This window comes from Ursus americanus, chromosome 17, assembly GCF_024610735.1.
Source record: "Ursus americanus isolate L20-20 chromosome 17, mUrsAme1.1.p, whole genome shotgun sequence".
Classification (NCBI taxonomy): domain Eukaryota; kingdom Metazoa; phylum Chordata; class Mammalia; order Carnivora; family Ursidae; genus Ursus; species Ursus americanus.
Window position 1 is genome coordinate 27,944,818 of NC_142143.1, and position 16,362 is coordinate 27,961,179.

Genomic DNA, 16,362 nt, shown 5'->3' on the forward strand with positions numbered 1-16,362 from the left:
GAAATACAATCAAATCTAATTCTCCGAACATGACAGGAGCAGCAGAGTGGAGGATGACCTGGAGTAGAGGAAATAGTCAAGGCCGAGACCAGTTGGAAGCTCTTGTTCAGGGAGTGATGAGAAATGTCTGGACCAAGATAAATACAGTGGGATGGGGAGATGACATTGGTTTCCAGAGGTATTTCTGATGCAGGAATTGAAGAGCTCTCATGTGTATAGACAAATTTTATTTGACTGTGGCTTGGCTTGTGTTGAATGAGCCCTGAGAATTCCAACATGGTCTATCATCATAACAGTTTTGCAAATGACGTGAATATATAATATACTGTCTCAATTTGGACCCCAAATTCAAGCAAGCAGATTTAAATTACATTCAGATTTCTTTTCCTAAGTAAATAGCTGAGCAAGGTAGTCTGTTACGTACCTTTCAAATACATTTCAGTGTTCTGCTTCCTAATAGTAAATGAAAGATTTTTTTTTTTTTTTTTTTATACTTTACACTCACTCTACTGTGGGGTGTTATATGAGACAAAATGCAGTAACCAGGCGGCACGGCTCTTCTAAACCTCTCGTTTATTTCCTAGGTTCCTTGGCTGTGAAAATACATGAGATAAATCATGAAGGCAACCATCATCTTCCTCCTGCTTGCACAAGTTTCCTGGGCTGGGCCCTTCCAACAGAGAGGCTTATTTGACTTTATGCTAGAAGATGAGGCTTCTGGGATAGGCCCGGAAGAGCATGCTCCTGTGGATTCTGACCTCGAGCCTCTGGGCCCTGTGTGTCCCTTCCGCTGCCAGTGTCACCTGCGAGTTGTCCAGTGTTCTGATCTGGGTGAGTAGGTGCAGCTCTACCTTGCTTCATTCACAGGCAAGGCTTCCCGAGGGGTTAGCATTTTCCTTTGTCATCTCTGCAGTTCCAAATGTGAGAGACAGTGCCATCTATGGAGAAGTCAAGGAAGCTGAATAGCCTAGCAAGAAGGAGCTTGCAGTTAGGAGACCTTTTGCTTTCCTTTTTAAGTTGGGGCTCCATCACTTTTGCAATCTCGGAAGAGTCACTTTTTAAAAAATCTTTCTGAACTTCATGGTCCCCCTTCTGTAAAATAAAATTTTGAACAAAACAATGTCTTCTGTTCCACGATTCCAAAGGGATGGCTTACTTTAATTCCGTGATTTGCTTTCAAGAAATGTTAGATATTAAAACCTGGGTGATGGCCCTACTCTTGGCTTAGTTAGCCCAGATAACAGAGTTTGAACATTACTAAATTGTAAAGTATGCAGTTATCAGAAGCAAAACAAGTGAAGTTTTAGAACAAAAAAAATTATCTTTCAAGTACCAAAATACTCCCTTAATCTCTGGGGTCTTAGTTTTGCCTTTGCCTTTGGCATGTTGTAATCTAGCTATTTATATTCTTTAGAAAGTTTCAAAAGCAATCTTTACAACTAAGATACGGTGTACATATTCAATATAACCACAGGACATATATCTTTAGACTAACACTGTATACAGCTTGATTTATCATGTTTCAAGAAAACATTGGCCTGGGAATTCCAAGAGCAATACACTCAAAAGATAAATCTCTAGAAAGTTTGAGGCCCCAGCAGATGGGCCCAAGGGGAATGAATGTAATTGACATGACAGTTAAATTGCATCTCTCTCTCTCTCCTCCTCTGTTTTTGGTTCATTTTCTTATAAGGAAAAAAGAAAAAGAAAGAAATCCTCACAGAATGACTCTGCCATTGTATATTTCCTTATTGAAGAAACTCCATAGTATAGTTGGGTACTGCTTTGGGGAACCCTATATCTATTCAGAACATGCTTTCTAGCAGTATTTTGCAGGAAAATTTGCCACTAACCTCTACAGTTGGAATAAACTACATGCTGGAACCCAGGAAAACATAAAACATGTTAAATAGTAACAACTCAAAATCAAACATTCAGTATAGTTTTTAAAATGTTGTATAACCATGTAACACCCAGAAAAAAAGTGCATGGAAATGTTTTTAAAAAGCTACAGGATAATTCCACTGGATTCATTCATTCATTCATTCATTCATTCACTCATTCATTCAGCAAATATATTGAGATCCCACAATGGGTCAGATCTGTTGTAGGCCCTGGCAAGAAAGGAACAAGGAAGACAAATATGGTCCTTGTTCTTGTGGGTCTGATATTATATTGGTGGTGATTATTTCTCTTTTGAATTGTATATTTGCTACAAGTGGGATTAGATCACTCTCAAATTCTATAAAAACTGTTATAAGCATCTAGAGATTATCTGCATTACTGGTATGAGCAAGAAAATTATGCAGTTGAAAATATTTGCACATAAGAATCACCATGTGATGGATATACTAGGAGTAAACTTTTAAAAAAATTTATTAAAATGGCCGAGTTCCTAAGAAATGTGAAGCCAGTTAAATCTCACTTTGCCTCTGGAAACAAGGTTAAAAGGATTCATGGTTATCCCCATATATTGCCAACAATGAACAGTTGATATTTTTAAGGAGGAAAGACTTGGGTACTCACTTCACTGATTTTATTTTACATAACTGTAGTTTGCTCACATTATAAATAGTTTAAAGCTTGAGTCTGATGAAAGCATTTGAGACAGTTTTCCAGTTGTCTTTCATAAAAAGGCCTAAGCCTATTGCTCAAAACTAAACAGAAAAATCCAGTCTCTGGAATGGTCAAGTTCATTGGCTTGGGTGTCTCATGATACAGTTTTGTTGATGTCCTTGTTATTATCTTGTTTCAATTTATTTTGTCTTGTTTTTGGATGAGGCCATTTTCTACATGTTACCTTTTATCTAAGAGCCCAGATTGCACATCATTCCTTTAAAAGGCTGACTGGCCTTATATACTAAAGAAGTAGCGAAGATTATAATAATGAGTTGTTTGGGGGACCCCTACTGAATGAAGAGAACCGAGTTCCCATGAGCAATGGTCTCATCTAAGTTACTTTTAGTTTTTATTAAATTTGTATTTAAATATATTGTGAAAGGGTTTTGGTCAGATATTTCTAAAACAGAATATGCATTTCAAAAAGGAAGAACAATCTGTTTGCCTTTAAAGAAAACATTTATTCACACTTTCCACTACCATCTGACTTCTCACTTTATGCTCTTGGCACCGTTCAGAACCTTGACATCCTCATCTGCAGAAAAATCACAGCCGGCCTTAGAGATTCTAATACTTGTGTGTGGTGCCTGGCTCATAGTGGGCTCTCAATATGTATTTTCTATGTGTTGATTATATGGAGTAAAAGGTGAAAGATATGTAGAAAAAAACAAGGAAGGAGAAATAGACAATCTTATTCATCGTAAAGGCAACGCAGTTTATTTTATTTTTTGTTTTATGTTATTTAGTGATCTGAACATGAACCTTGAATTATTATAATAGAGAAAAAATGTAATGCACTTTGGGGTGAGAAATGTGAATGCTTATCCTTATCAAAAGCTAATGTTTTCTTAAGGATTATCCTTGCCAGAGCTTTTAATGAGCAGAGGGGAGCTACAGTGGTGAAGGACAGTAGTCCTTTGTCATCTTATATCCAAACATGTTTAATAGAAGCAAACATTCCTTACTAAAATGTTTGACTATTTTTGCCACTAAGAAGTATTTTGATGAAGTTAAACTACATAGAATTTTTAAACAGTTCTTTTAAACAGTTTTACATCAAAGCTAAGATGTAAAAACTCTGAAATTGGAATTGAATAATTAGTCCATAGGAAAATTTGAGGTGTTCAGGAAGACACATGGACTGTTTAGTTCCTCATTCCAATTTATCAGAATAGCATTATGTATGTTTTTCTCTAGCATGGGGGATTGAGAAAGTAAACATTTTTTCACCTGTCCAAGAAAGTAATGAGTACGCCATATATATTGGCCAATTGTTTGGCTGAATTTGTTGTAATTTAGCTTTTATTTTGAACCAGAATTGAATGAGACCCCCATCTTCTCTTCTTTTTTTGTTTATCTATCCTCTTAAGACATAAAGCAATTAATTCCTAAATGTAGCATTTATAAAACAAATAAATGTAAGATTAGCAAATTCAGAAATCTATGGGTTACCTTAAAATAATAAACCTACAATGTAATTCATACTTGTCAAATCTTTTTAAAATGTCCTAATATTGATCCTGTGAATGGATGCTGGTTTTTTTAAAGATTTTATTTATTTATTTGACAGAGAGAGAGAGCACAAGTAGGCAGAGCAGCAGGCAGAGAGAGAGGGGAGAAGCAGGTTCCGCATTGATCAGGGAGCCTGATGTGGGGCTCGATCCCAGAACCCCGGGATCATGACCTGAGCCGAAGGCAGACACTTAACCAACTGAGCCACCCAGCATCCCAGAGTGCACACTGCTTTAAGTACTTACTATCTTGAAGGAAAACAGTTTCTTATTTATACGTATATTCTTTGGCTCAGGTGTTACCAGATAGCATTATTTGATGTTGGTTTTCATCTTGTCGCTAAAAGGCAGATCAACCCTGGCAGGTCAAGTAAGCATAAACATTGTGGTTTTGGGGTTTTTTTGTTGTTGTTGTTGTTTTGTTTTTTGTTTTTTTTACTATTCTTCCGAATTAAATAGTTATTGATACAATTCTTTTTTAAAAATTTTTTAAAGATTTATTTGAGAGAGAGAGAGAAAGAGAGTGGGGGGAGGGGCAGAGGAAGATGGAGAGAGAGAATCTCAAGCAGGCTCTGTGCTAAGTGTGGAGCCCAACAGGGGGCTCAATCTCAAGACCCTGAGATCATGACCTAAGCTGAAATCAAGACTCAGATGCTTAACCCACTGAGCCACCCAGGAGCCCCTTGATGCATTTCTTATAACAAATTTCAAAAGAATTTAAATGGCTTTTAAAATTAGTTAACAGTTGAAAGAACTTGGGTTTTGCAGTTCAACACCTCTGAACTCTACTTCTGCTTTACCATTTACTACCCATAAATGTTAAAATGTTGAAACGCATTGGATAAATGGGAATATATCACATTTCATTAGGTAAGAATAGAAAATATTGATAAATACCATACTATTCTATTTAGTTTACCAGTTCAGACAAAGTTGGCTAGTAACATGAGGATATTCCTCATAATGTTCTTTTATTTTCCTTTGAAACTGAGAATCTCTGAGAAGTACATGGCCTGTCAAGCTGGAAAAAATAGCACCTTCTTTCCCCTCCCTCCTAAAGAGGACCACATCACCTCCAACTATAAATAGATATGAATTAGAAAATGGTATAATTATCAAGCAATCCATTCAGTCTTCTCCAAACACCATTCCTTTGAACAAAATGGGTTTGGTGAAGTGGAGAACAGTGAAACATTTGGCTATTTTATAATCATAAATGATTCACAACCCACATAGTTGGCTCTCTAGAGATGATGTTGGAAGATGTAACATTTTATTTTGCCATGTAAAAGCAGTGCAAATAACTAATGGTTCCTAAAATGTACTTCATATGGCAAAGGATATTTTAGTTTTAAAAATGTCTTAGCAAAAACAAACCCCCAACCCCTCCCCAAAAAACCAACAAAACAAAACACACAAAAAAAACCCATACAACCCTTTACACTGCGTAGTTTTCTTCTTTTTAATCATTCTGCTTCAACTGGTGAAAATTTTGTCAGTAGCCACCACTTGGAACATATAAGCCATAGCTCATTTCTTGTTTGGGGAAACTGGTTTTCCAGAAGCAAATTTTATACATAAAGTAAATGAACCATTAGACTTCCTTTGTGAAATCAACTCAGAAGAATAAATTAGGGCTATTTTGTAGAGGGGCAGAGAGAATGCTGGCAGCTCAGTTGCTTTTATAGTTTATGTCTGGCTCTGCAGCAACAGGGACATGGGGTGACCCTGTTAGGAGTTTCGGATGCATCCAAACGGTGTGCCTCAGACGTGGTATGGGAAGGAGGCTGTGCACAGAGCATGCCCCATGTGTCGCCTAAATTCGTATTGGGTAGGATGAAGCATGACAGATCTTCAGATGAAGGGGAGGAATTCTCCTGTGACCCAGATGGCCAGTGTTCCTGACACCAGGGGTTAAAGATGGGGAGGAGGAAGAGAGGAGTCAGAGAAAGCCAAAGCATCTGTCTTTTTGACCTGAGAACTGACATACCCCTGGTTTCCTTCTCGGTCCCAGGAGGGAGAGAGAGGCAGCTGTGTAGGATCAAGGCATTTGGTCAGCCTGCAGCTGTGAGGCATTCTCCTCTGCAAGATCATCCTGGCTCCAGAGGACAGGATGGGACTAGGTTACGAGAATATGGATTCCCCCGGACAAGAGAAATGCAGGAGACCCTCTAATCTGAACTTTTCTCCTTCAAAGAATAGCAAGAAGATTATATATTTCGTTGAAAATAAGGATAAAGAAGAATTAGCCCAGTTTTCAATCCAGTCTTAATAAAAGGAGAAAGCCCTGTAGCAACTACATGGCAACGCTCGGGATTCAGTTAACCTTGAGTTAGTCTGAAGATCACTTTGAGGCGATGCGTGCAGCTTATCTACTTCTGTGCTTTCACTGTAATCCACATTTGCCTTGATTATTCTCTACTACCCCACATATACACTATGTAATAGTTATTCGGTGTATTTTGTTTACCTAGTTAAACATTTCCTTCCTCTACCAGAAGGGAAGCATTCAGAACCTATTTCTGTATACCCTCTACTCAATAAAATGCCTTATACTTGGTAGATACTCCAAAATCAATAGATGCCTGATGAATAAGTGAACATATGCATGACCTAGTGCTTGGATGAGTGCATAATTCTACACTATGCTTGATTCTATCGAGCTGGAAAAGAAGGAAACGTGGCTAACTGGGAATTAGGAGTCATGGAGCTTTGGTACACAGCGTTTTTGCTTTTGTTTGTTGGTTTTGTTTTGAGGATGACCGTACATAGAACCAGGAAGGTTAAACCTTCCTTGAGTTTATTTGAAAAGAGAATCGAATTAAAAGGGGAATGTCCTATTTCTGAAAGCTGGTTCAACTGCCACCACAATCAAATTGCCATTTTTAAGAGGGAAATAGGGAACCATGCATGCCTGGAACAGAAAGGTTTTTGAGGGAGCTGGGACTCCAACATGTCACGTCATGTGCCAAAAACTGAAGCGTATCACCATTGTCCTAATTATTAAATGGAAGACAGAATTATAAAAAACACTGTTGGAAACCAGCAAGAATAAATCTTAGAGTTTGGACCCCTGCCACAGAGCAGGGGGGGAAAGAAAGCATGATGTCTTAGGACAACCTGGCCTTTGTCCAACATGATGTTTACCAGATTGCTGACATTCGCTAGCAGAACCATGCTATTCATCACCGGGACAACTTGAAAAAAAAAAAAAAAAGTACAATTCTCATTAGCCTTTATTTCAAAAATGATTTTCTGGTAACATCTTAAGTAGAATTTTATTTACTTTAATAAATAACCCTGTTTTAAAGTTCCATTTACAGAATTTGGGAAAACAAATAAATAATTCAGACTAGCCTTGGAAATAATTGCATTTTAATGGAAAATTTAGAATTATAGTAAAGGATGCTCATTGAAAAATAATGAAATTTAAAAAACCACTCCGTTCCTGTTACTACTGCTGAATAAATATTATCTCAAAACTCGGCGACTTAAAAAGATAATTTTATTTTGCTCATTATTTAAGTATTGGAAATTTGAGCAGGTCTCAGAAAGGCTGTTCTCGCTTGGGGTCTCTCAGGCATCTCAGTCAGGTGTTGGCTGGGGCCATGGCCACGGGGAGTCTAGCCAGGCTCCACACCCAAGACAGCTCACTCTCATAACTGGAGTTGGTGCTGCTGTTGCCTGTGAGCTCAGCTGTTCTGTCATCTGGAGTGCTTCACGTGGCCTCTACAGCAGGGTGGTCTCAGCTTAGACAGGCTTTTTTACACAGCCCATGGCCCCTGGCTGCCCCCAGAGCAAGTGTCCCAGAAGAACGGGGTAACAGCTGTACAACCTTTTCTGACCTGGCCTCAGAAGCCATGCTCCGTGTCTCTTCTGGCCCATTCCATTAGGTTACAGAGACATTATAAGTCCATCCCAGATTCCACAGGAGGGGAATTTGACTTCATCTTTTGATGGGGTTGGTATTAGTTTGTATTGAATAAGAGCATATAGGATGGGAGATATAATTAACGCCATCTTTGGAAGATGCAATTGTCTACATACTCACTTAGATTTTGTACATTTCTAATGAGAAACACAGGCATCAATTAAGTGTGATATATAGAAGGTCCACAGATATTACACATCCCTGTGAAGGTCATTATTTAATAGCCGCAAACTACTTAAGAGGTCAAGTCAATTATATGTGTGTTAATTTACAAGTTTATTCCATTATTACTTAAACTTTCTACTTAAGATTTTAAGAAAGGCATGGAGTCATATCTTCACGGCTTTCTTTCTATTGTAGAATATTGTTTTTGGAAGCGAATTTTACCTGGCTGATATTTCGTTTTAACAGCTCAACATCTTACTTTCCATATAGATTGGGAATGACTATAAAATTGATCTGTTTCAGTAAGAATGATTTAGTTAAAATCATATATGGTTAATAAAATCATATATATATATACACATATATATATATTTATATACATATATATACACACACATATATATATATAGAGAGAGAGAGAATTTGTTTTTTATTTAAAAGCTTAAGATAAAAATATACTTAAGGTTGAAAAACTGCTTTCATACTCTTTGAGGATTAGTTTCAGTTGAAATAAACAATTTTTAGCTGAAATAAAGTTTTTAATGACCTCAAAAGAATCTTTAGCTCTAGTATCTCTACCCCAGTCTACTTCGTGCTCGGCACGTTCAGGTGAAGCGATAGAGGCAAGGGAATGCTACAGTAAAGGCTCCTAGTTAGCTCTCGTTAGTGTCTGAGTTGATTTTAACTCACAGCCACTCTGACTCGAAGGATGATAACGCTGACCAAAGCAAATAACCCAATATAAACAAAGACTGATATTCACAAATTTGACAAAAGAGTGTAACTTTTGCCACTATTAAACTAGAGTTAAATGGACCAGGAGAGCTTTTGGGAAGCTTAGTTATTTGTTGGGGAATATGTGCTTGGTAAACCGAGGGGTGACCAGCCAAAGGTAGACAAGCTCTTGAGAGACCCTGAACTTCATGGGAGCCATGATGAACACAACAAGGCCACGAAGGGTCTGGTAAGAAGAGCCAACCCGGGAATAAGAGCTTTAAATGAAGAGTCTGTGCGTGATCCATACGCAGAGCAGCATTATAATTATGTTATACGGGGAACAATCAACCCCTTTGTCACAGATTTACAGACTAAATAATCAGCAAGATAATTGGAGCTGCACCCTTTCATCTCCTTATTGATGATACTTCCGGGTCCCAGTAATTGAGGGCCCGCTCTGCATGATGGTAGGAGATGATTCTGTAGAACAACTTACTGAATTCTCACAAAAATTCGGTGAAAGATGCAAGAAAACCAAGGCCTCAACAGCTGAAGCAGCTTGCCTGGGGATGTTAAGGATCAAGAGGAGGAACCGGGATGAAAATTCAAACACCAATCTTATTTAAAAAGTTATAGAAACATTTTTAAATACACAAAATCTGCAAAATAAGAGACTCTGGTGCATACATCACTGAGCTTCAACAAGGGTCAACTAACGCGAGTATTTTTCTAGGTATCTCCACCCACCTTCCCCTTTCCATTTTATGTCAAAGCAAATTCCAGATGTCATATAATTTTATCCAACCGTATATCGGTATGTTTCTCTGAAAGATTAAAGCTCTTCATTAATACAATTATAATAATCAGATCACATTTAAATTTAAAATTATTTCTTAATATCATCTATTTATTTAGTGTACACATTTTCAATCATCTCATAAATATTAGAAATGTTTTATTTTACAATTTGTGTGAATTAGGGTCCAAATGAGGTACATATATTGCAATCATTTAAATAGCTTTTAAGTCTCTTTTAAACTATACATTTGGAAAACTAATATTTCTTTACTTTTCCTTACAGTTTATCTGTTGAAGAAATTAGGATTTTGTTGAATCCATTTCTTTTTTTAAGTTTTTATTTTAATTCTACTTTGTTACCATACAATGTTATATTAGTTTCAGATGAACAATATAATAATTCAACATTTCCATACATCACCCTGAGCTCATCAAAACAAGTGCACTCCTTAATCCCCATCTCCTGTTTCACCCATCCCCCCATCCTCTTTCCTTCTGGTCACCATCGGTTTATTTTTTATAATTAAGAGTTTGTTTATTTGTCTCTCTCTTCTTTTTTCCCCCTTTACTTGCTTGTTTGTTTCTTAAATTCCACATATGAGTGAAATCATGTATTTGTCTTTCGCTGACTGACTTCTTTCACTTAGCGTTACACTCTCTAGCCCCATCCATTTCATTTCAAATGGCAAGATTCCATTCTTTTTTATGCCTTAATAATATTCCATTATATCTATATCTATATAGATATCTTCTTTATCCATTCATTAATCGGTGGACACTTGGGCTGCTTCCTTATCTTGGCTATTGTAAATAATGCTGCTAGAAGCATGGGGGTGAATGTATTCCTTTGAGTTTGTGTTCTTGTATTCTTTGAGTAAATACCCAGTAGTGTGATTGTTGGATTATAAGGTAGTTCTATTTTTAATTTTTTGTGGAACCTCCATACTGTCTTCCACATTGGCTGCACCAGTTTGCATTCCCACCAACAGGACAAGAAGGTTCCTTTTCCTCCACATTCTCACCAATGCCTGTTGTTTCTTGTGTTGTTGATTTTAGCCATTCTGACAGGTGGTGAGCTGATATCCCATGGTTTTGATTTGCATTTACCTGATGATGAGTGATATTAGAATCTTTTCATGTGTGTATTGGCCATCTGGATGTCTTCTTTGGAGAAATGTCTGTTTATATATTCTGCGCATTTTTAAATTAGCATTGTTGAATTCATTTCTTTGCAGACTTAAGCATGTACCTTTGACTTCCGTATTTCTTCTAAGTTGGGAGTTATATTTAGAGGCTTAATCAGATTCAATATTCATTATTTGCTTGATTGCTTTTGACAATACTTATCCATAAATGAGGATCTGTTTCTTCATCCATGGTTTTATAATTGATCTCTTCCCATGAGAAATACATGTCATACTGAGGAACTCTACCATTGGATCAGTTACCATGTGGGACAGGAAGGGTAGTATCCCTCAGACACATGTAGCCAAAAGTTCCTCACAAGTATGTCAAAGACACAGAAGAAATTGAGAGAAATTTTCAGTTGCAGATAAAGGGGATGATATATCTGATGATAGTCTTTATTCTTAAAATGTTTCTGGCCAACCAAGAATCAGAGAGAAAATTAAGACTATTATAGCCAGGTGTATTCTAGTACTTCTGAGGAAAAGTAAGAACCATTATGAAAGCAGGATGTGAAGAAATGATTGTAACAAAACATAGCAGAAAAGATCTTGAAGCCATGACCATGAGGTTTTCACCATGGGACAGCAGGACAGACTATGCTTTTAAAACTAATCAATCAAAAAGCTACCTTTATGTGTAAAGCGGTAAGATCACAGCTCTCATGAAATACAGTCATTTGTCCCTGCTTTTCCAGAACTTACAGAAAAGAAAGAAAACTAAAGTGCAGGACAATACCTCGTGAGCTTATATACACACAAGAGTTTATAGGGGGTGGGGGGTCACTGTTATCTGGTGCGTTAGGATGAATTTTATAGAGGAAAGGGGTAAAGGGGTTGTTAGAACATTTTAGGGGTTGTTAGAATGAAGCTAGAAGGACATGGGTGGATGGAATAAACATAAATTATAAGAACAAATAGTTTTGAACAATATGTTCAAAGAACAGTGTAGATCAGCATCTTTAAAAAAATACACTGTGTTTACATGTGTATATGGCATGTTGGATAGGTCTAGAGTGAGGTCTCACCATCTTGTTCTTGGTTTGGTTTAAACATGAGACACCTTAGATAAGCCATATAATTTCATTTGATTTCTGTTTCTTTACCTATAAAAGGAAATATTGGACTAGCTTAGAAGTTCTTTAATTTCTGGGACAAGTGAAATTGTTTGAATGTTGAACAAGTGAATTTCTTATAAGGTCAACACCAAATTCAACAGAATAACAACAACCTGCCATCTGCTTATTATAATTATTTTTAAGAAGGTATATTTAAAACAGAACAAGAAGCTAGTTTCAGAAATGTGTGTGTTAATGTATGTGAGTATGTGTGTGTGTAATTTATATTAAAACTAACTTGATTACACTCATTTTTTTCTAATTTTGATATAGACTGATAAGAACCTCATCATAGAGTCTATCTGATCAGAGTTTAGGAATCATAGACTAGCCGTTACTTAATGGTCCTTCCCTTTGTGACATTCTAAGAACTAATAACTAGGATAATGTCCCTGTTATACTCTGCCTATAGTTGTTGAGCAAGCTAGTTGACACCCCATGCCCTGGCTAGACCTTAAATGTAACAGTACGTTATTGCATCTGATGTCAGAATAAATATAAAATTTTAGTAAAAATTCTAATATGTAAAATCCCTGAAATGGATATAAATTTACTAGTAATTTAATGATTTTAATCATTAAAATGACTTTCTAAGCACAAAAATGCAAAGATCACAAGCTTAAAGCTTTTTTATGCTAAATCTTCAGAAAAATAATGTATACAATTCACTCCAGGAAGTTCCTAAAATTCTAGAAAGACAAAATAATCAAAATTGTTAGCCAAGTAGATATATGATTTTTTTCCTCTCCACATCTGAAATTTATCTGCACTTTGGCTTTGAACAAAGGTTAAGAGAGCCGCTAGGATGTAAGTTCAATAATGTATAAAAGTAAGCATAAGTGGAAACTAAAACTTTGACAAGAAGCCCACAGAGTAATAATGAAATGTAGGCAGTTAACTTTTTTTCCAAATGAAAAGAAATGTCTTTTCTTGGTTGGAGAACACTAATTATCAAAGATTTGGCAGAAGTCTGCCACTCCTAATTGCATGAAATTATCAAACTGACATTTCTGAAAATGGCAGTGATCGTGACTGCATAATGCAGTTAAATATCCTCCTACAAGATAGCTGTTTATCACTGAAAACACTTCACTCTTGTCATTTCTCTGTGAACTGTTTCTGTAGTAAGTTCTTGGAATGCACTTATGTACGTTTAGAATCACATGTATTTCAATATATCAATTTATAATAATAGTTGATCTCCGGATTGGGTACTAGACATTTTTTTCCCCACTATCAACAGAGCCATGATAATGTGAGTGAAAAAGTATTTGCAGAGAGCTTAGAAGGTAGGTGATTTCAGATACACTTTCTGTAATTTTCACGGAAGACATGAAGATAGCGCTATGACTGCCATGATAATTTAAGAGTATACGCTTACATAAGGTTCAAAATTGGAAAGACATCTTCCTAACATAGCAATTATATTCCCTGTAGCAATTTTCTTTTTAATTGAAAACTGCAGATTGAATTATATTTTCTATAGGGATGCAGGCAATTTCTGTGTTGGTCCTGCTCTATTCCCAGGGCCTGATAAACTGATGGTGTCTAGGAGGTATTCCACAAGGCTTTGTTGAATGAATGAAAGAATTCAAGTTTCAGGTATGATGGAGAGGTTGAAAAACTTTTCTGGTTTATATTATGCAACCTCAAATATAGAAAAGATCACATGAATTTGAGTCAATAGAATATTAAATTTCTGCTTAACATCATGCATCAATATGAAACAAAGCCAATGGAAGAGAGAGAGGCGTTTTAAATGTAGATCTGTGGCAATGTTAAGTTAGGTCCAATGGACCTTTGATGATCTGGCTAAAGCTTTTCTTTATTAAATGGTATATTTATGTAGAAAGGTATAGATTTAGAAATCAGTTGGCATTTTCTTTCTTCTTTGGAAAGGATAAAGCAGATATTTTAAACTATAATTGATATAATTCCTAGAAGAAGAAAAATATGGCAGTGGTAAAATTTTCATTGCCACACTGATTTTTTTGTGAACATATCCTTTATGATTCTGCGGTCCTGTGGCCCTTTTACTGACTGCACATTGCTTTTACTCTCATGCAAGGTCTGGAAAAAGTGCCAAAAGATCTTCCCCCTGACACTACGCTGCTGGACTTGCAAAACAACAAAATAACTGAAATCAAAGATGGGGACTTCAAGAACCTGAAGAACCTTCATGTAAGAGTTCCTTGTTTCTTTGTTTATTTTTGAGTTGTAACAAGATCTGACTTACAGGATTTTTTAAAACAAAACTTGGGTAAGGCCAGGAGTACTATATGGTAATAAATAAGCACAGAACCATTTATCAAATTCTCCATTTAGGGGCTGAGAGAGGAGCACAGCATTATATTCATTAACCCCTAAAAAATCAGCCAATTTTCTTACAAATACCCCACATATCTTTGGTCTTTGCATCCTAAAAAATACTTTATATCTTAGTCTTCTCTTACGTTTCATGAATTAAAGTCTTTATTTTCCTAGTTAGATCATACTTCAATATTGGAGCAAAATACAAAACGAATTACTGATCTTAGTATTATTTTATTTCTTCTGTCTTCTTTCATTAGCTTTCTAAGAGGTGCCAATGTTGTAAAGTCTTAAAGATCGGCACCAAGAGAAAAAGGGATAGCCATCCATATTTTACTTAGTAAATATAATTCTATCTTCAAATATCTATATATCTATACCTTGCTTGGCATTTAGGACTATGCATGCTGCATTCTTATCTGTATCTGTGCTTTGACTGTGATTTTTACTAACCTCTACTCTATCATAATGTCACACATCTAGTGTACCAGACAGAATTCCAGCAGAAAATTGGTTGCACTCTCAAAAGTGTTCACAGAGAAGGCTTTACTGAAAGGATGATGTACAGAGGAATATAAGAACCAACAAAGCATTATGAAGCACCCAAGCCCATCTTGAAAGAGGTGGGGAGCTGTAGTCCTACCTCCTTATTTCCTGTCAGTGTCTCCTGTGGATGAACCTAACTGGGGGCCAGGGGTCAAGGTCATCTGCATGAAGCAGTCCCGAGAGCTCATCTTCCCAGGACATAGAGGAAGGTCACAAAGAACAAAGAATGAGTATAACTATAGTTGGAAGAGGGTGTGTTATAAATGGAGGATGAGCAACCCAATCAAATAGGGTTCAGTGTTGATAAGGCCGCCTTCTGTAAGAGTAAATGCATTGTCTTTTCAGGTAGGGCATGAGAATCCCTATAAACTGTATTCTCTAGTCCAGCTCTCTACCTGTGGGATAAATAAGATATAGTTTCCCTTCAGAATATCATTGTACATTTAGTATAAATAAGCCAGACTTCCATGTCCAAAATAAATACTACAAGTCCCACTGTCTCTGTATTCTGCTCTGGTAGACCACTCTTGAAGTATTAAGTCTGGTCCTGGGCAAGACATTTTAAGAAGGGCATTAACCATTGAGTCTCCTCAGAATGATCATCGTGAGGATAAAGACTTTGGAAATCATGTCTTATAGGCACGGTTGACAGAGCTGTGGATGCCCAAATTGAGTGAAAAAGGTCGCGAGTGACATATTTGAAGGGCCATGCTGGAAAAGAGAAATCGAATTTACTTACTTCAACTACAAGATGAGAGAATTGTCCTATTGACAATTGAGTGAAAATTTCAGGGAAGCAGAGTTTTGCTCAACATTAAAAATACAACGCATAGCATCAGAATTTTCCGAAAACAATGGAGAGAATTGCTTAGTTATGAGCGACCTATATGTAGAGATAGCATTACAGCTTCTTATGATGAACATCATAGAAATACATTTTTAAGATTGAGAGCATAAACAGAGAACTCTAATTTCACATCCATTTAGTTCTTGTAGCCATTTAGAAAATGATTGAAGGGATATACAGTAAGAATACGCAATACATATAAATATAAAGATAAGTCATCTGGCTGCTGTGTATTAGAACACGGAGTATAGATTCAAGGGAAATAATATAAAGTAAAATAAATTGGTCGTCATATGTTGTAAGGTTAATATAATCAGGACAAGATTTAGTTATCAACTTTCTGACAGCTAGGATGAGAAAAGAAATAAACACCCATTAGGAGAAAATAGACCATATTTTTATACGGTTGCAAAGAGTTTTCCTTAAGATTTTAAGAAATCTATGAAACAGTTAATATAAACAAAAGCGGCAAATAAAATGGCAGAGTCAATTTACCGAAGTGTCCAACAAGGGAAGCCCAGTGTGATGTACATAGTGAATGCTATGGGCACCGAGAAGGAGACAAATCAGACGTATCCTACATCAGGTTACCAGTTAGGATTTGAGAGAATATGGG

At 36.5% G+C, this 16,362-nt stretch overlaps 1 protein-coding gene across 3 annotated transcripts in view; it reads left to right on the forward strand.

Moving 5' to 3' along the window:
- Nucleotides 1-16,362, forward strand: part of DCN (decorin) — a 41,366-nt gene that overhangs the window by 3,531 nt on the left and 21,473 nt on the right. For all 3 annotated transcript variants that reach the window (XM_045779897.2, XM_045779900.2, XM_045779899.2), the window contains 2 exons: nt 585-831; nt 14,112-14,224. In XM_045779897.2, coding sequence (XP_045635853.1) covers nt 618-831; nt 14,112-14,224 — 327 coding nt within the window. In that variant the 5' untranslated portion in view covers nt 585-617. The remainder of the gene's footprint in view (nt 1-584; nt 832-14,111; nt 14,225-16,362) is intronic.